Source organism: Pygocentrus nattereri, chromosome 9, assembly GCF_015220715.1.
Source record: "Pygocentrus nattereri isolate fPygNat1 chromosome 9, fPygNat1.pri, whole genome shotgun sequence".
Classification (NCBI taxonomy): Eukaryota; Metazoa; Chordata; class Actinopteri; order Characiformes; family Serrasalmidae; genus Pygocentrus; species Pygocentrus nattereri.
In genome coordinates this window covers 10,286,839-10,311,628 of record NC_051219.1, presented here as the reverse complement: position 1 = coordinate 10,311,628, position 24,790 = coordinate 10,286,839, and the positions used below count along the sequence as shown (strand labels likewise).

At 41.5% G+C, this 24,790-nt stretch overlaps 1 protein-coding gene across 1 annotated transcript; it reads right to left on the bottom strand.

The window, feature by feature from the left end:
- Window positions 1-6,759: 6,759 nt before the first annotated feature.
- On the bottom strand, window positions 6,760-23,276 carry LOC108442807 (protein-glutamine gamma-glutamyltransferase 5-like). The gene is made up of 15 exons (XM_017723026.2): window positions 23,123-23,276; window positions 21,335-21,514; window positions 20,593-20,686; window positions 19,980-20,125; window positions 18,333-18,451; window positions 18,067-18,195; window positions 17,570-17,756; window positions 15,381-15,516; window positions 14,226-14,329; window positions 13,644-13,883; window positions 12,392-12,424; window positions 12,032-12,241; window positions 10,710-10,870; window positions 9,989-10,128; window positions 6,760-7,524 (listed from the first exon to the last, which is right to left on the bottom strand). The coding sequence occupies exons 1-15, from the start codon at window positions 23,148-23,150 to the stop codon at window positions 7,320-7,322; spliced, it is 2,112 nt and encodes a 703-aa protein (XP_017578515.1). The 5' UTR covers window positions 23,151-23,276; the 3' UTR covers window positions 6,760-7,319.
- Window positions 23,277-24,790: the final 1,514 nt, after the last annotated feature.

The window sequence follows — 24,790 nt, the reverse complement described above, 5'->3', positions numbered from 1 at the left end:
CAAGCTAACCGCTAAGCTAATGAGACAGACAATCCAGGTGGCCTTAACGGCTACCGCAGAGCTCGGTCCGCGTTATTATTACTTTCTTCTCTCACCAACATCGCTTCACTTTGGGGGGAGGTTGAATCGGAATGGCTCTGATACGACTTGATTCAAATGGAGATGACTCAGCAGAGCGCCTGTAGCGGACAGACCTTTAAAATGTGATACTGAGCACATTACTGACCAGCTAACGACGCTAATGATGACCGTGCTAATCTGCAGGTATGATCATTATGGATACCAAGCAGAGCTGGAAAGGTTTAAATGCCATTTGCTCTCATTAGAGTATATGATACAGCATTTTATGGTAAGTTTCTGAATCTGATTAAAGTGTAATTCTGATCTTTCTAAATTTCTGTATAATTAAAAGGCTAAGGAGTAAACATTGTCATTCACAGTAGTTTGATGTGAGCTGCTTCAGTCTAGAGAAAACCAGTCAGTCAGAAACTCAAGTCAGAGTTGTTCGCAGTGGTGAGGATAGGAACCAGATATCTGAAGAGGTTAAAGCTTCCTTGCAGACATCTGATCCACGGAATGGTCATGAACACTCTTTGTGATGCCTGTGACATTGGTTTGTGCTAGTTTTGATAAGATTTTAACCTTAAACATATACAACCCCATTTCCAAAAAAGTTGGGATGCATTGCAAAATGTAAACATATATAGAATGCAATTACGCAATTACAACTGAGGATTGTAACATGATGTGCAGATCATTTAAACCCTATATTTTGTTGAAAATAGTACAACTTAAATTCCAATGAAGTTGGGACGTTGTGTAAAACATAAATAGAAACAGAATACAATGATTTGCAAATCCCTGATGGAGCATCCCTGAAAGGCTCAGTCGTTTACAAGCAAGGATGGGGCGAGGTTCACCACTTTGTGAACAACTGCGTGAGCAAATAGTCCAACAGTTAAAGAACAACGTTTCTCAACGTGCAATTGCAAGGAATTTAGGGATTTCATCATCTACAGTCCATAATATCATCAAAAGATTCAGAGAATCTGGAGAAATCTCTGCAAGTAAGCAGCAAGGCAGAAAACCAACATTGAATGGCCGTGACCTTCGACCCCTCAGGCGGCACTGCATTAAAAACCGACATCATTCTGTAACGGGTATTCCCACATGGGCTCAGGAACACTTCAGAAAACCACTGTCAGTGAACTCAGTTCGTCGCTCCGTCTACAAGTGCAGGTTAAAACTCTGCCATGCAAAGCGAAGCCACATATCAACACCACCCAGAAACGCCGCCGGCTTCTCTGGGCCCGAGCTCATCTGAGATGGACTGACGCAAAGTGGAAAAGTGTCCTGTGGTCTGACGCGTCCACATTTCATATTGTTTTTGGAAATCGTGGACGTCGTGTCCTCCGGGCCAAAGAGGAAAAGGACTGTCCGGATTGTTATCAGTGTAAAGTTCAAAAGCCAGCATCTCTGATGGTGTGGGGGTGTGTGGGGGGGGGGGTGTTAGTGCCCATGGCAGGGGTAACCTGCACGTCTGTGAAAGCCCCATTAATGCTGAAAAGTACATACAGGTTTTGGAGCAACATCTGCTGCCATCCAAGCAACGTCTTTGCAAATCATCGTATTCTATTTATGCTTTACACAATGTCCCAACTTCATTGGAATTGGGGTTGTACAACAAAAAACAACATATGAAATATTGAAACTGAGGAATTTTATTGTTTTTTGAAAAATATTTGCCCATTTTGAATTTGATGCCAGCAACACATTCCAAAAAAGTTGGGACGGGGCTGGTAAAGTTTTAATGCTAAAAAACACCTGGTGGTTGAGTGACAACAGGTTCACCACTCTGTGAAAGACTGCATGATCAACTAATGCTACAATTCAAGAATAACTTTTCTCAGCGTAAAACAGCAAAGAACGTTCGCTTTTATCAAATCAAATCAAATCAAATTTATTTGTAGCACTTTTACAACTAATGTTGTCACAAAGCAGCTTCACAGAATTCCAGAAAAGACAAAGTTTTAACAAGAATGTAAAACCCCCCAGGTGGGCAAGCCAGGGGTGACAGTGGCAAGGAAAAATTAAAATAAAATAAAGGCACTAGTGTTTCTGCATCACGCAGAGATAGGGCATTTCTTATCTTGGCAATGTTGTGAAGATGTAGAAAAGCTGTCCTAGTGATGCTGCCTACGTGTTGATTGAATGATAAATCTGAATCAATGATGACACCAAGATTTTTTGCTGCTGAGCCAGGTGTAACTAGAAAGTCAGCTAGATTTAAAATTAAATCTGATCATTTATTACTTGCCAATTTTGGAACCAGAAAGAGAACCTCTGTTGTTTTATCATCTACAGTACATAATAACATTAAAAGATTCAGAGAATTTGGAGAAATCTCTGTATACGAGGGACAAGGCCAAAAACTAATATTTGCTGGCCGTGATCTTTGGTCCCTCAGGCATCAGTGCACTAAAAACAGACATGATTCTGTAGTGATAATCACTATATGGGCTCAGAAACACTTCTGAAATCCACTCTCTGTGAAAAGAGTTTGTCACTGTATCCACAAATGCAAGTAAAAACTCTAAATCACAAAGAAGACACCATATATAAACAGGATCCAGAAATGCTGCCACCTTCTCTGGGTTATCTGATTATTTCAGCAAGACAATGTCAAACCACATTCTGCATGTATTACAGCAGCAGGGCTCCGTATTAAAAGAGTCTGGGTGCTAAACTCGCCTCCCTGCAGTCCAGACCAGTCACCACTGAAAACATTTTGAGGGTTATGAAATGAAAAATATGTGGGCATATATTCTTCAAAAACAATAAAATTTCAATTTTTTGGAAAAAGGGTTGTAACAACTAGGTTATGGTAGGTCTTTATTGGGCTACACCTAAAGCTACTGTTTATATGTTCTACTGTGAGTGCTTTTTTTACTAATTTAGTTCATGTAAGAGAACATTCAAGGCAATTAGGTTAAAAGATTACCTTATGTAGCAATTAAAGCCAGTAATACCTAGAGCAGTGGACAATTCTTTCTTATTATAAGACTAATAGAAGCTCAAAGCAACTCACAGTATTTTTTTAATCACTTGTTTGCTTTTTGAAATGCTATACCTTAATAGTTTTACTGGTATTTAATCAAGTTCTCATTACATTAGCAGCACTCTTACTTAAGCAGGCATTTTCACACCTGTTGTCAGCTGTCCACAGGACTGTGGATCTTGATGCTAATGTGGTTTTTAGCTTGTAGAAAACATTTTGGCAGGGAGCTGAGGGAAAAATGGGTGAGGCTAATCTTAACTCTTGTGTGAAGCTGAGAAAGCTTCGCCCTTCACTCAGCGAATGTCGGCGTGACGGTTCTTTCAGAGATGGTTGCGGGGAAGAGAGGAGCCGTTAATAATTTATGATAGTCTGCGCTCTTCAAGGCGCTCCAGCGATCCTGCTCCTCCTGACATTTAATTTGTCTGAAAATCAGTGAGTGTGCAGTCTGATCGTGCCCATGTGAGGATGTGCCTCATATTAGCATAGCTTCCACCATCACCACCCAGCTAGAAATGCCAGCATTGACTGATATCGCTGATCACCAGCAAAACCAGTAGATCGCTGCTGTCGGAAAAACCTCGTATCTCCAAAATGATAACAGGAAAAAACTTACTTCACATTTAATGTAAGTCAGTGGAACCAGACTTATTATTATTAAGTCATTTTGGCCCGTTTCTTTGAGTCTTTTCATTTGGCCCATTGTGGCTGTCATTCAAAATGGTTTGGTTTAAAGCCATTATAGAGAAACTTACTGGCTGATTTCTTCACAGTGGTGCTGATGGGACCCAGGGGTCACAATGACTACAACCCAAATATATCCATTTTATTAACTATCCAAAACCACCAGTAAACCCACACATGTCTTCTGAGTGTTTATATCGCTGCTGTCGGAAGAAAACCTTGTATCTCCATTTTCTGTTTTTGACATAATTTAAAATGCCTGTTGTCCTTCATATGGTGTGTAAATTTCATGGTGAATGGACCAAAAGAAACGGCCCAAAATGACTTGGAAAAAAAGTCTGACTCCATTGACTTACATTCAAAGTGAAGTGTGTTTTTTCCCTCTCCTGTAAAGTTACCATTTACCAGGTTTCCTTCGGACAACAGCAATTTGTAATGCTGATGTTTTCAAAAATATGACTACTGTGCTTCACAACACTCTGCAGGCACCCATCTCCCATGAAAAGATCTTTAAAAATCCAAATCTTTTCTTTTAAAACTATCATGGAACGCTGTCTCAGACATGAAGTGTATTCATAACTATTTTCTGTATTACTGTATAATAACTTTACATGAAGGAGCTTTGAGAGGTATTAAACTCTTCAGACGTCTGGTTCCTATCACCACCACTGTGAACAATTCAGACTCTCTAGAACTGAGCGTTTCACACCAACCCGCTCTGACCAACTTTGTTTACATCTTTAAGACTTATTTATGCAGAAATTCTGGAAAATGGGTGGAATTCCCCTTTAATAATGCAGTTGAATCTTGCCTATAGTTCTGCAGGTGGCTTTGCATTCAATATCACTTGAAGATTGATCCAAATCTCTGAGCCAAATCGTCCTTGGCCAGGACGAGGCCCAACGAATCATCAGTTCCTTCCAGCTAAGCTAATCTATCATTAATGAATACATGGATTTACTTAATATTCCTTTCTTCTGCAGGCCAGCAGAATCTGCTCGTTATCCTTCTTTCTCTCCTGCTCTCTCTCTCACACACATGCATTCTCCAGTTAGCAAACCGCATTCATCAAAATCACCTAAATCATTTTTCATTCCAAATACAACAGGCAAATAAAACTGTCAGTTGGCAAAATATACAATAAAACAAGCAAATATATAAATATTTGCCATTTTAGCGTTGTTTAAAGCAGGTTACAGTGTTGAAAATGATTTATCGGCCCTGCAGCCTTCAGGATGATGAACATGCAGCTCGCGGCTAAATAACACAGAGGTGATTTAGAATACATTCCAGTTTAAATGGGGCGGGAAACAGGCAACATTAAGGTTAATGTACAGTAAAAGCAAAAAAAAAATAGTTTGACACTATGAAAATATCCTTGGAACGGCTTCAAAGAGCGATGAAGCGGTGCAGCTGTAATTCACACGTGCATCAATACTGCCCTCCTGTGGTGAGAGCTGACAATTCCAGCACCATCACAAACAGCAGAGGACTTGTGACACACACAGTAAGTTTCATACCATTTGAAACCATTAAATTTAAATGATAAAAAAGGCCCCTGAGGATTAGATCCTGATGAATTTGCTTTCTAATGCTTCCATTAGAGACCACTAGTTTCATGTAGGACACCTTTAGATTCCATTAGGAAACCATCACATATAGTACATCTGGAATCTGTTAAACCATTAGAGTCCTGTACACTGTCATGTCAACCCATCAAAAAAGCACAAAGATACCATTACAGTCTACTGGACACCACCAGAAACTAATATAATGTATGTGGTATTTTTTTAGGGCTAGAAACAGCAAACATTTTAAAATGAATCCCATTGATTCATGGGATTATTCTACTAGGTACTCTTATTGTAAAGGTGTGGCTAGTTTTCTTATCATGGGGGTGGGGGGGTGTCATTGGAAGCACTGAGAGTCAATAAAGAGCTGCTGGTTAATAAAGTGAGACATGAGCTGAGCAGCGTTATTATTTCAACCTCAGATTTATTGGCCTTTGCTCATTATCTGTGAAGAACATATAAAATAACCTCTTTTTTCAATGCCTTCACTCTGTTCACCCCCAGACCGGCTGCTGATTGGCTATAGCTGCTAAAGTAGAACCATACGCTGGCCACTTGTGATACTTTAAACATCTGGCAAGTTTCTTGCATGTGCATGTATTCTTGATGACAGGTTATTTTTTAATTCAATAGAGCTCAGAGTAACGTAAAGAACTGATAAGAAACCATCTTTCATTTATTAAATTCCTAGTCAGGTACAAATTATGCATTTTCAGGAGATCAGAGTACAAAATGATTACAAGTACACAGAAAATGGGAATCTTAACAACCACCTGAAACACCTAGTAGATCACATCTGAAAGAAATCCACCGGTGTTTCTATCAATCTGAAACTGTGAGAAGAACAAGTAAGTTCTAATGTTTTCTAGCACCAGTCGAGAACTTCAGGAATCACACCAGACCAGACGAATGAAACCGTGACAGTCTTTTCTGAATGTGCAGTCAAAATAAAAGAATATGAGAACTGATACATCAGCCCAAAGCATCCTTGGTGATTGCGTGACAACACTGTAGACACCAAAGTCTTCAAATGATCTCAAATATCATGAACATATGGTGTAAAGGGCAGCTGGCGTTTTCAAATGCTGTAAAATGATAAAGAAAAGTTGTAACCAAACTCAAAGTTCGGTTACAAGTTTTTCATACGACATCAGTGGCAGAGAACCTAACTTTTTGCATGAAGAATCATTCAGGCTTGTTCTAGATATTTATATGTTGCACATGCAGGTGGTTGTTAGGATTGTGGTCAAATGGTCAATTTACAGGTGTTGTTGATTTTAATCCGACAAACAGACAAAACACTTCTTCACATTTTAATGCACATTTACAGCAAATAAATACACATTTATTTGCTGAATTTAACATATTAGGGAAAATAATCAAATATAAAATGTGGCATGTGCAAACACTATGGCCCATTTTATATTTTAAGTTTTATTTTTATTCCCAATAAGTTAAACTCAACTAATAAACAGAAATTGTGCACTTAAAAAACACTGAAAACTGTATTTCAGGCCTTTCATACTAATGTATTTATGAATAAATTCATTCATTAACCCACAGGTCAATGACACTTTCCCATTTCACCCACCATTTCACTATATTATGGTTCTTTTCCGTCATAAAATGCACAAAAATCAATAGTAGTTTGCTGATGTTTTGGTAGCTGGGTAGCTAAATTTACCATTCCACCTTAAATGCTTTAGCAATTTTGTTCTGGCGCCGCCACTTAAGGTGGAACAGGAAAATTTGAACAAGATGCTGGCAAATAGCTGACTTCAGCTTCATAGCACCGAAGAATAAGGGATGGGCTATAATAAATAACTGTCATAGGTGACACTCAACTAGGTTTAGGGGTGGAAATAAGAAATTGGAATGGCCTATGTGTTAGTGTTGGTTAGCTTGCTAATTTGTTGTCTCTATAGGCCTGATATTATCAGCCATATCATCAAAACATCGCTCCATATTTCTCACTGTTGGATCATTTTTACACATTTTATACACTAGTTTTAACAGCATTTCTCTCTGAAATATTGTACTTCATTGTCTTCTGTGGAAGCAGCTGTGTTGACGGAGACTTTACGGGTTTCTCTGATGACGAGGGCTGGACGGTTTCTAAAAGTCAGTGTGGCGTGCAGCGCCTTCACGCCGAGCACGACAGGTATGAAGGTCACCTTTGTCTTCATCACCTGGCCCGGCTGTAACAGATATAGTCTACAAAGAGAGCAGATAGAAGCATAACTCTGTCGTTGAGATGTAAAGATTCACACAGAGTGGTTTAAGCTGATGTATTTTAAGGCAGAGAAACGTACAGACTTGGATTTCTTTACAGTACTGTGATACGAACCAGGGGTAACAAAGTCTATAATGCAAATACAGCCATTTTATTTACTATCCAGAATGACCAGTTAATGGTCCTGAGTTTTTATGTGTAAGTAATGTTTGGTATTACAGCACCCTGCCTGTAACTCTCCACCAAAACGCTTTTAAAAAGTACAGTTTAGGTCAAACAAAACGATAATAAAACATGCATCCGGCAGCGCATTCATAACCATCCATCCATCCATCCATCCACTTTCTAAGCCGCTTCTCCGTCAGGGTCGCGGGGGGGTGCTGGAGCCTATCCCAGCAGTCTTCAGGCGGAAGGCAGGATACACCCTGGATGGGTCGCCAGTCCATCGCAGGGGCATTCATAACCATTTTGTTTAATATTTCTTTCTGACGTAGCTTTTAGTGGCACTGAACTCTCATCTGAACATTCATCTGGTTCCTATCACTAAAAGTTCTGTACATTTCACATCAAACCAATCGGAATAACTTTATTTACACTGTAACCGTATGATTATTCGGAAAATGTTTAAAATAATTCAGAAATGCTAATTGGTTTTCCCCTTTAAGCCTTTTAGCACTGTCCACTCTCATCATTTCAAGGATTACTTCAGGGAAAACTCTCATGTTCATAGCTTCTCCTTTACCTCAAATGTAGTTGAGCAGCCAAGACATGTTTGGTGTCTGAAGTCAGATTCTTTGCTTTTACAGTGGAGCTACCAGGCTAACGTAGCTAAGAAGCAATAGAATCATCACACACTTTAGATATATACACATCTAAGGACAGAATTCAGACATACGGGCAGCTGCTACTGCTGTTTTTAGCCATAGCAGCTATCTTATAGCCTGGCATTGTGGATTTTGTCCGCTGTTTATAGACAACAGTGTGTCGTTCAGTGTCAGAAACCACCCGAGAAAGTCTATTAGAGTTTACTTCACGCTTTGACACAGTTTGAGGGAAGTCTGAGGTGATTTAGTTAGCACAATGCTAATCCAGTAGGTAATTAGCTTCCAATACTAGCTACATTAGCATTGTAGCTTCAATATTCCAGTTAAAATGGAAACTTAAGACACCAAACATGTTTGATGGACTACATTCAGGGTAAAGGGGGTTATTTCAAGTTGATCTGCCAAACTGTTCTTTTGTCAGTTCATTGTTTGTGCACAGACAGTCCTGCTCTCTTTTAGCTTAGCAATCTGTGATGAGCAGCTGTGTCTGCTGGTCATTGATGCTCATTTGGACTTCTGAGAACGACCGCTGACCTAGAATCGGTTAAAATAGCCAAGTGTGAAGGGTTGTGTGATTAAAAGCCCTGTTTCCAAAAGAGCAGACGCCCTTATGCAACTTTAAAAGATCCAGCCAAACAGGTCCAGACAATACAAACAGAAGGCTAACAGAATGTCTGATGTCTGATACAGTACAAAGGTGTTAAGTTCATGACGGACGTATCGGGAGATGGAAGCGTTCAACAGTTTTCAACAACGTGCCAAAACTGCATTCCACACATTCCCCCATGATATGCACTGGCTTCTCTCAGGTCCTGTACACACCTGAGTGAGCTAACGCATGTGGAGTTCCAGTGAGAAGTTTGGACACATCTACTCACAGAAGAGTCAAACAGTGTTTTGCCAAGAACCAAAGATGAAAGCATGAACATTATCACCCTTAACTGCTCCAGACAAGACGTGTTCATTTGAAACCTCTGTCATTGGTTACTAATGTTATGTCTTTGTTCAGTTTAGCCTGCAACTTAAATTTAAACTAGCCTGTAAATGACTGAAGGGGTTAGCTGTCGGGGGTGGGTTACTGACCAGGCCAGTGCGGCCGGTGCCCAGAAGCCTTTGACTGCTGTCAGACCACCAGGCCTGAAATGAATCAAACACTTGGGACAATCCAACCCAGATGTAGACGTTGGCTACACAAATAGCTTTTGAAAATGTATTAAAAGTGACTAAATGAATTGATAAGGCTGCTGATAATCATTTTCAGAGGCTACACTTCACTTTTTTTGTCTTAAATTTCAAGCATTTCAGTCTTCAGATGAAAATGTTGGTGATTATGAAAGACATACACACACACACACACACACACACACATTTTCTAAGCCGCTCCTCCCTTAAGGTCGCAGGGGGTGCTGGAGCCAATCCTAGCGGTCATGAAAGACATACAATACTGTGAAAGCTCAAATTTTAATCAGGTGTGTTTAGCTTGTCTGCTACTCAATATGCAGAGGCTAATCAGATGTCTCGGTTGTTGACTGTAGCTATAAGGCAACAATGCTTTTTGAAGAATGCTGCATTTATCAGTGTATCAGCCTGCATCGTGTTCTAGCCTAGTTGGTCTCCTTACCGTGACTGGTGCTTGCCCTGGATCAAAGAAGTGCCCTCCACGGTCAGTACGGTGTCAGTCATGGTGGTGCTAAAGACGTTAGTGAAGCTGACCTCAGCACTGTGTTCCTTATGCAGGACCACTGTATCTCCACCTGTGACCTACAGAAAGAAAACATCTGTATCTTCTCATGTCAAAGCCTTCATTCACCTGAATCACCCTTAGCGAGTGTCTTAAAATGGGATTCCATCCATGTTTCTTCATAATTAGATGATTAAGAGGTAAACAAAGTCATCCAGAGTGCTTTGGTGGGAAATTCTCCATTCTAGGGAAACTTGCCGAGTCCGAATTTTTCACAGTGGTGGTGATAGGAGCCAGACGTCTGAAGAGTTGAATGACTTTAAAAGCCCCTTATAGAAGAACCCTTACACATTACGATTATCATACTTGTGCCAATGATAATGTTTAATGATACTTCTGAGATAATTCTTTGGTCCAATATATATATTTTTAAAATACAGTCATGGTGGAGGGGTACATGAAGGGACAAAACAGTCCTAAAAGAAAACATATTTTTTATCAAATTTACCCCCATTTTACCAACATCCATATTAGATATAAAAACTCAGAAGACGTGTAGGTTCACTGGTGGTTTTGGATAGTAAACGAACATATAACTTTGGGGCGATACGTCACAACAAACCACTCTGCATGACTTTAATTAAGAGTCCAGTGTGAACACCTGTATGGAGATGTTGGGGATGCTGAAGTTGAACTCCTCAGACACCAGCATGTGTTCTTGTGTCCTCTCGTCTTCCACTACAGCGGCCACGTTAACCAGGCAGTCACTGGTCAGTCTGCTTTCATACTGACTGTGCGGGATCACATGCTCAATTAGCAGCACTGCACACAGACACACAGAACAGGCAAAAGGTCTGTTACATTCTGTCTTCAGTGAATATAAATCATTGTAAAAAACTATCCTGAACTCCTGTCATCAGCTACGTCTATCTATCTGTCTGTCTGTCTGTCTCTCTGTCTGTCTATCTATTACACAGGAACAGATGTCCAGAAAAGACTACCTTCTTTCTAACTTTATATGGCAGAGAAGCCATATAAAGTATATAAAGCCATATAAAATACATAAAAGAATAAATAAAAGAACAAAATAAATCAAATTTCCTCACTGGTAGGTTATGGGGAAGTCAGTGAAGCCAAAAGTACACAAGCTGCTGCTAGAAACTGAGATGGAAACATGCGAAATAGAACTTGTTAGTGCTGAAGCAACACTATTTTGCAGCAATGACATCATTACTTAAAGCATGTTTCTCAATAAAAGTCAGTTTGATGGAAATAACCTTTCTTTTTCTTCTTTCTTTTATTGCTAGCAATCGAATTTGTGCAGAAATTTGATGGAAATATGGCTATAGTCCTATAACTCACATCACTATTTACAATCCCCAATCGGTGACTCATTCCATGTAATGCAGTAGTATGTAAATACACTACCAAGTCAGGGAGAAGACCTGATTTTTGGGAACTAAATATAATATGTTTGCAATAATTAGTAAATTATACTGAAAGAATGATCACTCGTGTTGTATTAACACTTTCCAAGTGTTACAGTAATACTCTTGTTTCATTGTCAATCTTAAAACACCCAACCAAAAACTGTCCAATTAGGATTTTTTTCATTGTCGTATCTAGGTAGGTGCAGCCAAGCGAGCTTTCTCATTGGTTAGGACTTCAGGAGCTAAACTAAAGGCTTTACACATTGGATGAACTACTTACATGATAAGAGACTGAGAGTGTAATCCAACAAACACATTTTGATTAATGTGCACAAGCATTAGCTTACTGCTAACATACTATTGCAAAACCCATTTGTGAGCTAGTAAAAATGAGCATTATTGTAAAGGTTTTTTGACATTTTTGGCCTGACATATAGGCCTAGCACTATAAGTCACTGTTTGCCACTGAACTCTACAAATACACTGTGTCAGTAGATCAGAAGAGCCTCAATATAAATCCAGCGAAATGTTCCTATTTTGCTGATGTCCTCACCCTCTCCAGGCCAGACGTGCAATCGGTTGTGCGTCTCCCACAGCGTTTGCTGCGCTCCTCTGTTGTACACTTTAGCCTGGGCGTTGACATGCTCACTGAACATTCTCAGACTGTGACCGGTGTTCCTCACTACAACGGTCAGGGCAACATCCTCCCCCATCACATGCACTCGGTCAAGCCGCAAGGACACCTGCAGACTCCGAGACGTGTCTAAACACAAAGAGCGAAGAGGCAAAGAAACCGCTTGGGCTCATTACAGCAGTGTTGAGGTGGTGAGGTTTTTGCTTATGTGGACTGTGTTGTGCCTCAAACATGACAGAAAGAGCTGTTGTTGAACTGTGAGGAGAAAAGGAATCATACCATGTCCAGTTTCTCCACAGCGAGACAGGTTATCTGGGCAAATACAGAAAACAAGAAGAACGTGACACATTATAATGGAGTCAATTGCAGGTGTTTTCCTTACCTCTTTGCAGGTTTACTAGCTTTAACTGTTCTGTAGTAGGCCAAGATGTTTAACACAAATTTTTATGTAACACCCCATATTCTCTTGTTTTTTCCCTCCCAAATTCAACAGTTTAGATTTTATCTACTGAAACCTCAACTGTTAAAAGTTTTATACTGTTAAACATTTTATACAAATCTACAGTACTTATTTTACAGTAAAATACTGGTACTTTATTTTACAGGATTATGCCATAAAAGATTAGTCACTGTGCACTGCTTTACAGTAACATACCAGACAATGCAACAGTAATTTACTAGCAATAGAGGTTCCAGTAAAGTACTGTCAATTCACAGTAATTATTTGGAAATTTGATATACAGTAAAATACCATAACATATTTACCATGAATGTATATAGTACTTTACTGGCAACTCTACTGCCATTAAATTACAGTAAATTTTATCATCAAAGTGATTTATTGTTCCAGGGAACATGTTTCTACTGCTCCACAGTCCAGTGGTGGTGTGCTTTACACCACTCCAGCCGATGCTTAGCATTGCACATAGTGATCTTACGTATGTATGCAGCTGCCCAACCAATGGAAATTCATTTCACAAAGCTCCCAGATAGGAGGACAGGCAATTTTACACGCTATGCTTTTCAGCCCTCTGTGGCCCCACTCTTTGAGTTTGCATGGGTCTACTGCTTCATGGCTGAGCTGTTTTTGCTCCTAGATGCATCCATTTCCCAAAAATAGCACTTACTGTTGTCTAGGGCAGATCTGGCAGCACTGAAATTTCACAAACTAACTTCTGATAAAGGTGCATCCGATGATAGTGTCACATTTAAAGTCACAAATCTCACAAGGCTATGTGCTTGATTTGAAACACGTGTTAGCAATGGTTGTGGCTCGAACACTTAAACTCACAAATTAGGAAGGGTGTCTACATACTTTTGGATATATAGTGTAGTACATAAAACTCTCACAAAAAAAAAAACAAATAAAGAAAATTAGTTTTACCAGGATTTACCCTTTTTAAAGTGTTTAAAACTAAATATAGACCTTAAGCTGAAGCAAAAAATCAGAATAATTGCAGTGATTGAATTTCTTTTATTATTATGCTGCTCTTCATTAAAGTGATGGCACCCCTGCATATCAAGTTCGTACCTAAGACACACTTGTAGTTGCAGGTCAGACTCTGTGGCCGGTCAGATCCGATATGTTTGGTATAGATATGAGAGCCCACTCTCTTCCTGTCCACTCTCCTGCTGACCACTCGGCCGTCCCGCATCACCACAGTGACCACGTCAGCGTTCACAGAGGCGAAGATGAATGGGGTGTCATACAGCAGGTTCACGTTCCGCATCCGGATGGCTTTAACAGAACATGGCCCACAGCAGAACACACCTGAGGAACATTCAAATCATTAACCCTTTAGAGATGCAGAATTAAGGATTAAGTCCATCTGTTTCTCTGATCCTTTATTAGACTCTTTTAACCTGTTTTTCAGTGGTCAGGACCCCCATGGACCCTCACAGAGCAGGTACTATTTAGGTGGTGGATCATTCTCAGCACTGCAGTCACACTGACGTGGTGGTGGTGTGTTAGTGTGTTGTGCTGGTGTGAGTGGATTCAGTGTCCACACTGCATTTTAATGTAGGAACTTCTTAAACAGCTGTTGTACTTTGCTTTAGAAGTCTTGTGAATCCTGTGAGGTGTTTGAATGACTAATGTTCCCCAGGTTCTCACCTGTTCTCCTCTCCTGTGGAGTGGGGTCCAGCACCTGCCACCCATCAAACTCACTGCCCAGGTCAGGACGGGTCATCCAGCACTCCACCCACACGTGGAAATTCCTGATCAGAGGAAAAATATCCAGAAATCTAAAGCAGCCCATCTAGGAATGGCTTTGTTCCATTCCACACACTGCTTCTTCTTTCAGCTGCTCCCTTTAGGGGTCGCCACAGCGGATCATCTGCCTCCATCTTGCCCTATACATTGCCTCCGCTACTTTCACACCATTCCACACACTGAACTGTCAAATAATTACATTTACTTTAAGCTTTATTCCTCAAAACAAGCTGAATTTTCTCCCAGTGAAATATGAGAACTTTTCAACTTTCATTTGATAAAATCACTAAACTAAAATGTCTAAAATTCGGTATTGTGCAAAAGTCAGAGACCCCCTACATTTATTTAATTCAAGTCATTCGTGGATTCGTGGAGCACTTACGTAAGAAAAGGGAAGGTTAAAACAAAAATAAGTGAAAAGACAGGAGTTCAAAAAACGGAACTCCTAACAACCACCTGAAAGACCTATTTAACCCCAAAACTGTTCCCATCAGATAAAGAGCACTTCTACACCTTATCACTCTTGATTCAGATGTGAAAAACATCAGCGGCTATATCTGTCCATCCTTCCACTGTGAGAAGAAGTTTACAGTGAAAAAGAAAAATTTGCTGCTGGTGTTTTTGAAACAGGATTGACCACCAGTCCAGAGTCCAGACCTCAACATTACTGAATGTGTTTGGGATTACTTGGACCAAGAGAAGCACACAATTCAACCAACTTCTAAGACTGAACTTAGGAAAACTTTGAGATTATATTTAGTTATAGACGTTTCTGTGTAAGTGGCCGTTGAATATATTTTCTGCCTTTTTCCTGATGCTGAAAAATGAATAATGTACCATTCTGACTAAAAATAAATTAAAGGTGGTCTCTTTCTTTTGCTCAGTACTGTAAGTTGATTGACCTTTAACACTCTTAGAACCAATGTCTTCATGAGAAATATCAGATATAATGCCAAAGCTTCAAAAGCACTCTTGTAGTGTTACATCTGCTCCTACAGAGATTGTAATGCCTGTGTTCCCTACAGGACGTATCTGAGTGTGTCTCTTTAGGCCTACCATACTGTGGTCTGGGACAGGTCCAGCTTCTTCCCATTCTCTGTGTAATACTCCTCCACAATCAGGTTGCCCTTAGTGTTGTGGGCGGAGTTAAAGATGGTGACAACGCGACAAGGGATCCCCAGAGCTCTCATCACTGAATAGGAAAAGAGTAAAAAGTATAAATATTGAGTAAATATTGGACGTCCATTCACTGGCCACTTTACAAGGAACACCTCCCTTGTATGTCCACGCATTGGCCACTTTATTAGAAACACCCCTTATATATCCACTCATTGGCCACTTTACTGGAAACTGCTAATCACTCTTTCGTGAGTTTCAGTGTTATTCACTGCCAGGCTTAACGTGTGGGAGCCAAAAATTTGGACACTCCTGATTGAAGCTGCTGGTGTTCTCAGAACATTAGACTGATGACCCCAGAGTCCAAGCCTCAGCACCACTGAATGTGTTGAGGATTAGTTGGATCGTGAGAAGCAGAAAATGCAACCAACTTCTAAGACTGAACTTTGTAAAATATGCCTGATTTCTTCGAAAAAACCTGAAAGCAAGTCTCCTGAAAAGAATGGACGCTATAATAAAGGAAAAGAGTGCACACTGAAAATTAGACTATGTTTAGTTTCTGTGTAATTTTCTTTTAAATGTTTTCTAAATTTCTATTGATGTCGAAAAAAATGAATAACCTAACCATTTAGAGTTTTGACACCATCACTATTATTCAGAACGGAGGAAAATAACGTGGTAAATAGCAAACACTCCAGGCAGACTTCTAGTGTTAGATGATTCTAATGAATGCTTTTTTCAGTCTGAAAGTACAGAGAATGATATGTTCGTTATACTATATGAAGCAGCGTTCCACTGTGTTCTCCCACTGTGTAACAGTACACTATATTGCTGAAAGTATTCGGTCATCTGCTTTCACACGCATATGAACTTGAGTGACATCCCATTCTTAATCCATAGGGTTAAATATCATGTTGGCCCACCCTTTGCAGCTATAACGGCTTCAACTCTTCTAGATAGGCTTTCCACAAGGTTTAGGAGTGTGTTTATGGGAATTTTTTCCAGAAGCACATTTGTGAGGTCAGACACTGATGTTGGATGAGAAGGCTTGGCTCGCAGTCTCCGCTCTAATTCATCCCAAAGGTGTTCTATCGGGTTGAGGTGCAGGCCAGTCAAGTTCTTCCACACCAAACTCACTCATCCATGTCTTTAGGGACCTTGCTTTGTGCACTGGTGCGCAGTGCTTTACACCACTGCATTCAACGCTTTGCATTGGGCTTGGTGATGGAAGGCTTGGATGCAGCTGCTTGGCCATGAAAACCCATTCCATGAAGCTCTTTACGCTGTTCTTCAGCTAATCTGAAGGCCACATGAAGTTTGGAGGTATGAAAGCTTTAGCGCAAGTTCTTCCAGGGAGACTCCAATGCTACATCACTAATTATTCTGACCAATCACAAGCTGCCAGCTCTCTTTAAAATGGCTCGACTTACACAACTGCTTTGCTGCTTTCAGATTCTGACGTTTCGTCGTTCCCCTCCTTCATCCCCGCCGCCACCAGTTGGTCCCCGCTCGATTTGCCCAGATGGTAGGCTCCGCCCCCTGCCGTCCCTTTACGGCAGGATCTGCGAGGCTCTACACATTGAAGACCTGGGCTGATGACGGGGCCCGTGCCAAACTTTTAGCTTACAAGGGAACTGTTAAACATTATTAGATTAAACAATTTTTCTTCACATTTCTCTCTGGAGTCTTTCTGGTACAACTGTAGTGATTGACTCTGCAGAAAGTTGCCAACCTCTGCCTACTATGCGCCTCAGCATCCGCTGACCCCTCTCTGTCATTTTACATGGCCTACCTCTTTATGGCTGAGTTGCTGTCGTTCCCTTCCACTTTGTTATAATCCCACTGACAGTTGACTGTGGAATATTCAGTAGTGAGGAAATTTCAAGACTGGACTGGACTACACAGGTGGCGTCCGATCACGGTACCACGCTGGAATTCACTGAGCTCCTGAGAGCGACCTATTCGTTCACTAATGTCTGTAGAAGCAGTCTGCAGGCCTAGGGGCTTGGTTTTATACACCTGTGGCCATGGAAGTGATTGGAACACCTGAATTCATTTGGATGAGTGAGTGAATAGTTTTGGAAATATAGTATATGATCCCTCTAATGCTGAGTTTTCCTTTGCATTACCTGTGCACATGACAGAGGCAAAAACCCAGCACTGGCCATAGCACACTGGCCTGAAACATGCAGCATCCCAGAGCTTCAGGATTTTTGCACTTCCCGTCCAGTCTTCAGGGTCAACAGCATTACCAGATGCCTGAGGATCAGCTGACCAACTCCCTTTCAGAACACTTCGCTCATCTATACAATTGATCTGCAACATGAAGAACATTACAAATGAATAATTGTTCAGAAAAAAATCATTCTGAATTGACTGTACACTGACTGGCCAGTTTTTTAGAAACACCCATCTTGTACTTCCACTCACTGGCCACTTTATAAGAAACACCTCGCTTGTACATCGACTCACTGGCCACTTTATGAGAACACCTCCCTTGTACCAGATATGATTTGGGTGGTGGACCACTCTCACGCTTGTATTATACATACCAGGCTGTTTTCATTTATAGTGAACTCTGTGATGACAAACTGGCCGTTCACTCTTCAGCAGCTTCAGGACTTACCATGGCACAGATCACTCTGCTGATGTAAACGGGGTCCGAGCGGCGCAGGTAGTCTCTCCTTCTGTCCCGCACATGCTGTGGACTGACCTGCAACAGGTTCAAACACACCTCCAGAACCTCACTCTCATACTGCAGGAGACAAAGAGAAAGAGGAAGGAAAATAGATAAGAAAGCAATGGTCAGTGTCTGACCAACACAAACAGATTTATTTGGCAGAAAAACAAAGGGTAACGTGGGGTGTTATCTAAAGAGTTTGTTCTCTGTACCTGACCGAAGGCCCAGTGCCGTGTTGTGATGTTGTGAGGTGTGCCGAGATACAGAACGCCAGCGTCATTCCTCACATACTCCTCCCTCTGCTCCTCATCAGGGAGATACACAGGGTCACCTAGCAGAAACACAGACAGGCCAGTCAGAGTCCAACAGTAACGTGGCCTCTGTGTGGCATAACGTTATCTAGAAAACTAGACTGAAAGCAGAAAGAGTAGCCATCTATTCTTGAGGCCTGAACTCTGTTTGAACTTTTGTCTATTTCTATAAACAACAGTACATCATACAGTCTATCTGAGACTATCTGAGATTGCTCAAAGTGAAATTCCACTGATCTTTCAAAATTTCTGCATGATTGAGTCGTTAAGGCCAAAATGTCAATTCTAGTGGTTTAATGTGCTGAAATGATCAAAACAGAAAGGCTTAAGTGTCAGAATTGTTCATAGTGGTGGTGATGGGAACCAGATGTCTGAAGAGTTTAATGTCTTTGAAAGCTCCCTCACAGAAAGTAATTGCTTGAAATGGTCGCAAATGTTTGGCAACAGTTTTCAGAAGGTTTTCGCCTAAAACATACTTTTTAAAGCTTCACTACGTAAGTGTTGGGGATTTGGAGACCTCTCTGGTGAAAATGTGTAATTGCACTGAACAGACGCTAGAACACTTTGTAATATGGGTTGTCGTTTATATCCCGTTCCCAAGCTGATGATGTGTTTCTTCTGAGGATGTGAGTGAATGATCTACTACTATCATCTTATCTTCATCAGTATAATGTTGATTAAAAATCAAGTTAGACCTTCATTCTGAGTCTGTGTGTGTGACGGTAATATGTGAAAACATATGACATGACTGAAAAACTCTCAACTCGACCCCTCTGTCTGTGAGGCTTTACAGGGCGACTCACAGCAGCGCATGCTTACCATATTATATCTCCTGACTCAGTAACACCTTTTCAAAAACCTCTGACATTGTACAGCTTTAAATCCATCAATGGCAGACACCTACATGGAGGATGTAGTAGGGAAAACAGTCCCCTAAGAAATCTTTTTTTTTATTTAACACTAATTTAATATCATCAACATTACATAAAGAAACTCGGAAGACGTGTAGGTTCACTGGTGGTTTTGCATAGTGAATAAAATGTCTATATTTGTATTGTAGACATTGTGACACCTGGTTCCATCACCACAGTAAAGAAATCTGAGTTGCTACAATAAACCATTTCACACCAAACCACTCTGAATGACTTTGCTTACATTTTAACAATTGACTTTACACCTCAGTGATTCAATTATGCAGTAATAATTATGAAAAATTGGTGGAATGTAAGACAAATATGTACTGATTTAGGCCTATATTTTGGCTATAAGCTTAGCTACATTAGCCCTGATTACATTTGGGGTAAGGGGAAAATTCTGTAAATGTAATATTTAATATACCCTGTATAAAAGCACATTTCCAGTAACACAGTAGAACAACTTTACTCTAAGAAATGTTCCAATATAAAACCTGGCCTATCAAACTAAAACCCTGAAGGCCAACAGCATTAGAGCAACTCAGCACTGAAATGAATCATCTCACTTTCAGCTCTAAAGCTTACTCCATTACCACAAAGCCCAACGTAGTAAAGTTATTCAATACTTCACTACCTTTCAGCCACGGGTTACAGAGCAGGATGAAACGGCAGGCACTGTAACATTGCTGGCCGAGGCTGTTCTGGACGATCAACTTCAGTTCATGGAGTCCCACAGGAGCAGAGACTGGAGAACACACTCGTACAGGCAATGACACACACCTGTTGACCAGCATAGAGTGACTAGTAAGTGGAAGCACAGGGGGGGTTGTGTCCAATAAAGTGGCCAGTGGTGGGCAAACAATGTAAGTGTTTCCAATAAAGTGGCCAGTGATTGGAAGTACAAAGGAGGTGTTTCCAATAAAGTGGCCAGTAAGTGGAAAAAACAAGAGAGGTGTTTCCAATAAAGTGGCCAGTGACTGGACATACAAAAGAGGTGTTTCTAATAAAGTGGCCAACATGTAGACATACACGGCAGGTGTTTCAAATAAAGTGGCCAGTGAGTGGAAAAACAAGGGAGGTATTTCTAACAAAGTGACCAGTTAGTGGATGTACAAGGGGGGTGTTTCTACTTAAGTGGTCAGTGAGTGAAAGTACAAGGACAGTTACATATTTTGGCATATTTTTTAAAGAAAATACACCACCACAAACATTTTATAAACAGGAAAGTACAGTTTTTGATGATTCACCTGGGAAGCACCTCATGAGGATAAATCCAGGCTTTCCATCCTACGTTGGTCACTTTCTCTGAAAATGTAACCGGGAACTCCACAGCCAGGTCACCTGTTTGTGGTAAGATACGGGTGAATGTTATAGTTTGACTCCTCTTATATTAGGAAAACATTTAATGGCACATAAAAACATCTCTGTATCAGTGCAGCTCAGCACAGAGCAGAAATAGTTCAGGGAACAAAATGTACAATATTTTTCACATAATGTATCCTGGAAAACAGGATAAAATTACTTTCAGTTTTCCAGGTTGAAACTGTATTTAAAAATGTGTTCAACCAGTAAATAATGCATATTATTTGGTTAATCTTCACAGATTTAAGACTGCGCTAATAATTTGCCCAGTACACTTCAGCGGTGTGACTCTGTGAGCTATTATATGAAGCAGGCTATATGAGGTAAGATGAAGTAACTATCAAAAATGTATAACTAATAATATTTACTATTGTACAGTAACGTCTATCGTTTATCATCAAGCTAAATACTCTTTACAGCTGAGTACATCCTTATTAACATGCCACCCTAATACGATTGCTGGGTCTAACTTGAACATCCCATTGCCTGTACATCTGGTGATCTGCTTTGTGATTGGTCAAAAGCTCTGACTCTTCATTTAAAATTAAGTCTAGATCTTGGGTTTAGTAACATATGAATAGCCAGTTAGAGTTGAATGTAAGCTCTACCGAGGTTGGCGCCCCCTACCTAACAGAGCCTGGAAGGTGAGCGTCTCGTGGTGACGGCTGAAGCCCGGATCGTGGAAGTGGAGCAGGAGTTTAAAAGGCTGGCCCCTGCGGGTGACCAGGTGGGTGCTGCTGAGGCTGACAGTGTGATGGGCCATGTGATTCTCCTTCACCTCTAGATTCACATGCTTCAGTCCCACACCTGCGAAGAGATGGCACGGCTGACTGCTGACAACTGGACCAACCGATCACACTACTGTGGCTTATGCTAATGGGGTCTAGCTTTATTTGGATGGATGGTCCCTTATAGGTGATCAACACAAGATCATTATAATCAAGAATCTGTAAGGTCCATAAGGTAGGACCACTATTCAGGTGGTTGGTTAGTGTCGTGGTTAACACCGCTGCCTTCTACCCTGTAGACTGGGGTTCAATCCCCACCTGGGCAAACACCCTACACTATACCAATCAGAGTCCTTGGGCAAGACTCCTAACACCGCCTTGGCCTGCCTATGTAAAAAATGATCAAATTGTAAGTCGCTCTGGTTAAGAGCGTCAGCCAAATGCCGTAAATGTAATGTGTTTCTGAACCTTTGGCGGTATTAACCAGAACATGTCAATGCATAGTGAGGTACATATTTAGAAAGAACACATACAGTTCTTCCAACATTGGTTGCCCTATTGTAGCAGTAGGATAGCATAATGGATAACACCATTATTTACAGCCATTCAGATAGCTGTACTGAAAATTTAGGAAATATTCTGATTGCACAATAGGGAAATTTCCTCTAGCCAGTCAAAGCAAACGATTTGCCAGTCACAAACCTTGACTAACAACTTTATCTGGCAGTTAGACTGCAACAAACAAAATCAACTAGCCAATCTGTTCGCAAGGTGATTAAAATAGAAATTCTAGCCAATCAGAGCTCAGGATAGAAGTTTAACTGTCTAATCAGATCACAGGAGGGAATTTTCAGCCCATCAAATTTGAATATTCATCTAGGGAATCAGAGCACAGGTGGGAAAGTTACACTAGCCAATCAGGGCTCAGGGGGAAACTTAAATTAGCTAAATGGATCGTGGCTGGGTCACCTAACCAATCAGACTGTAGCAGTGAAAATTCTACATGTCTGCAGGATCACGAGAGAAATCCAGAGCCTGAATACAATGAAATCCTCCCTACAGCGGAGTGAGGTTAACAGCACACACTGATAAGTGAGAACTTTAGTCACATCCTGTCGGATCTCTATAACTAACCACGGAGGCTAAAATCAAAGCATAACCTGTTTAAACGGCACAGCTGTATTACCTTTCATAAGCAACACTTAAGATTTTCTCTGGAATTTTCAACACCCGCAGCCAAAACTGAGCCAAACTTTACAGTATGAAAGCATGAAGTGGCCACGCGGGTCTCAACAAAGCCCCATTCACCAGCTCCGTAATGACATCAGCCGTTTCTGTGGAAGTGAGGAGATCCGGTCAGATCAGTGCAGAGGCATTCATGAACGGTGAAGGAGCGGAGTAACACACCGCCTTACGACTCATTCAAACACAGAGCAGAGACCACATCTACTCCCACAGTAATAAACACAGGTGAACTCCCGAGGAGTCAGAGCGTTGGTGGAGCTGAGTTCATGTGGAAATCGTGCACACTTCAGTCGATAAACAGTTAATAAACTCAGATACAGCCATGAGATGTTAGAGGTCACAAGGTCATCAGGTACCTATCAGACTAGTTCGATTTAGTTTGGATAATCTGAAGAGAGAAGAAAGTGAAGGATGAACAGAGGAGAAGAAAAAAGGGGATCACCTGCTGTCTGTGGAGTCGGCCTCTGCATGAGGAGCTCAGCATGAACCCGAGAAACAATCCCTCAACAATCCACTCAGAGACAGTCTCTCTCTCTCTCTCTGTCCCTCTCTCTCTCTGTCTCTCTCTCTCTCTGTCCCTCTCTCTCTCTCTCTCTCTCTCTCTGTCTCTCTCTCTCTCTCTCTCTCTGTCTCTCTCTCTGTCCCTCTCTCTCTCTCTCTCTCTCTCTCTGTCTCTCTCTCTGTCCCTCTCTCTCTCTCTCTCTCTTTCTCTCTCTCTCTCTCTCTCTGTCCCTCTCTCTCTCTCTCTCTCTCTCTCTCTCTCTCTCTCTCTCTGTCCCTCTCTCTCTCTCTCTCTCTCGCTCGCTCTCTCTCGGTCCCTCTCTCGCTCGCTCTCTCTCGGTCCCTCTCTCTCTCTCTCGCTCTCTGTCCCTCTCTCTCTCTGTCCCTCTCTCTCTCTCGGCCCCTCTCTCTCTCTCACTCTCTCTGTCCCTCTCTCTCTCTCGCTCTCTGTTCCTCTCTCTCTCTTCCTCTCTCGTTCTCTCTCCCTCTCTTGCACATAGTTCTAGCAGTACTCGCTTAAACGACAACACAATAAGGCGGAGAATGTGTGTGGGAGGAGAGAAAGAAAAAGAGAGAGACGGGGGGGGAGACAGAGAGGGAATGAGTGTGTGTGAGAGAGAGAGAGAAAGAGAGAATGAGTGAGAGAGAATGAGTGAGAGAGAGAGAGAAAGCGAGAGAAAGACAGAGAGTGGACAAGATATAGAAAGAAAAGAAGAAAAAATAGAGAAAGAAGAGGAAAACAGATTTTGAGAGACAGTAAGAAACAGAAATATTTCTTTCTGTCTCTCAAAGAGAAAGAAAGTGACAGAGAAACGAGAGTGAAAAGGGAGTGAAAACCTCGTAACGCCACGGTTCTCTGATAGACGCGCTTCAGCTCTGGTCTCGGACAGGGAGGCTGTTGTTTTCAGCTTCAGCCTGTTTTTACGACTGAACTGTGCAGCTAGTATTAAAGGAATGAACTGCTCCTAGCAGAAGCAGAAGGCCAGGTGATTCAGCGAGGGCTTCTACTGGAGCTGTTCTACTCTGAGTGCAAGAGGAGTCAGTCCAGTATTACTCCGCACTCAGTCCAGTACTACTCTGCACTCAGTCCAGTATTACTCCGCACTCAGTCCAGTACTACTCTGCACTCAGTCCAGTACTACTCCGCACTCAGTCCAGTACTACTCTGCACTCAGTCCAGTACTACTCCGCACTCAGTCCAGTACTACTCTGCACTCAGTCCAGTACTACTCCGCACTCAGTCCAGTACTACTCTGCACTCAGTCCAGTACTACTCCGCACTCAGTCCAGCATTACTCCGCACTCAGTCCAGTATTACTCCGCACTCAGTCCAGTATTACTCCAGTACTACTCTGCACTCAGTCCAGTATTACTCCGCACTCAGTCCAGTACTACTCTGCACTCAGTCCAGTACTACTCCGCACTCAGTCCAGTACTACTCCGCACTCAGTCCAGTACTACTCTGCACTCAGTCCAGTACTACTCCGCACTCAGTCCAGCATTACTCCGCACTCAGTCCAGCATTACTCCGCACTCAGTCCAGCATTACTCTGCACTCAGTACAGTACTACTCCGCACTCAGTCCAGTATTACTCCGCGCTCAGTCCAG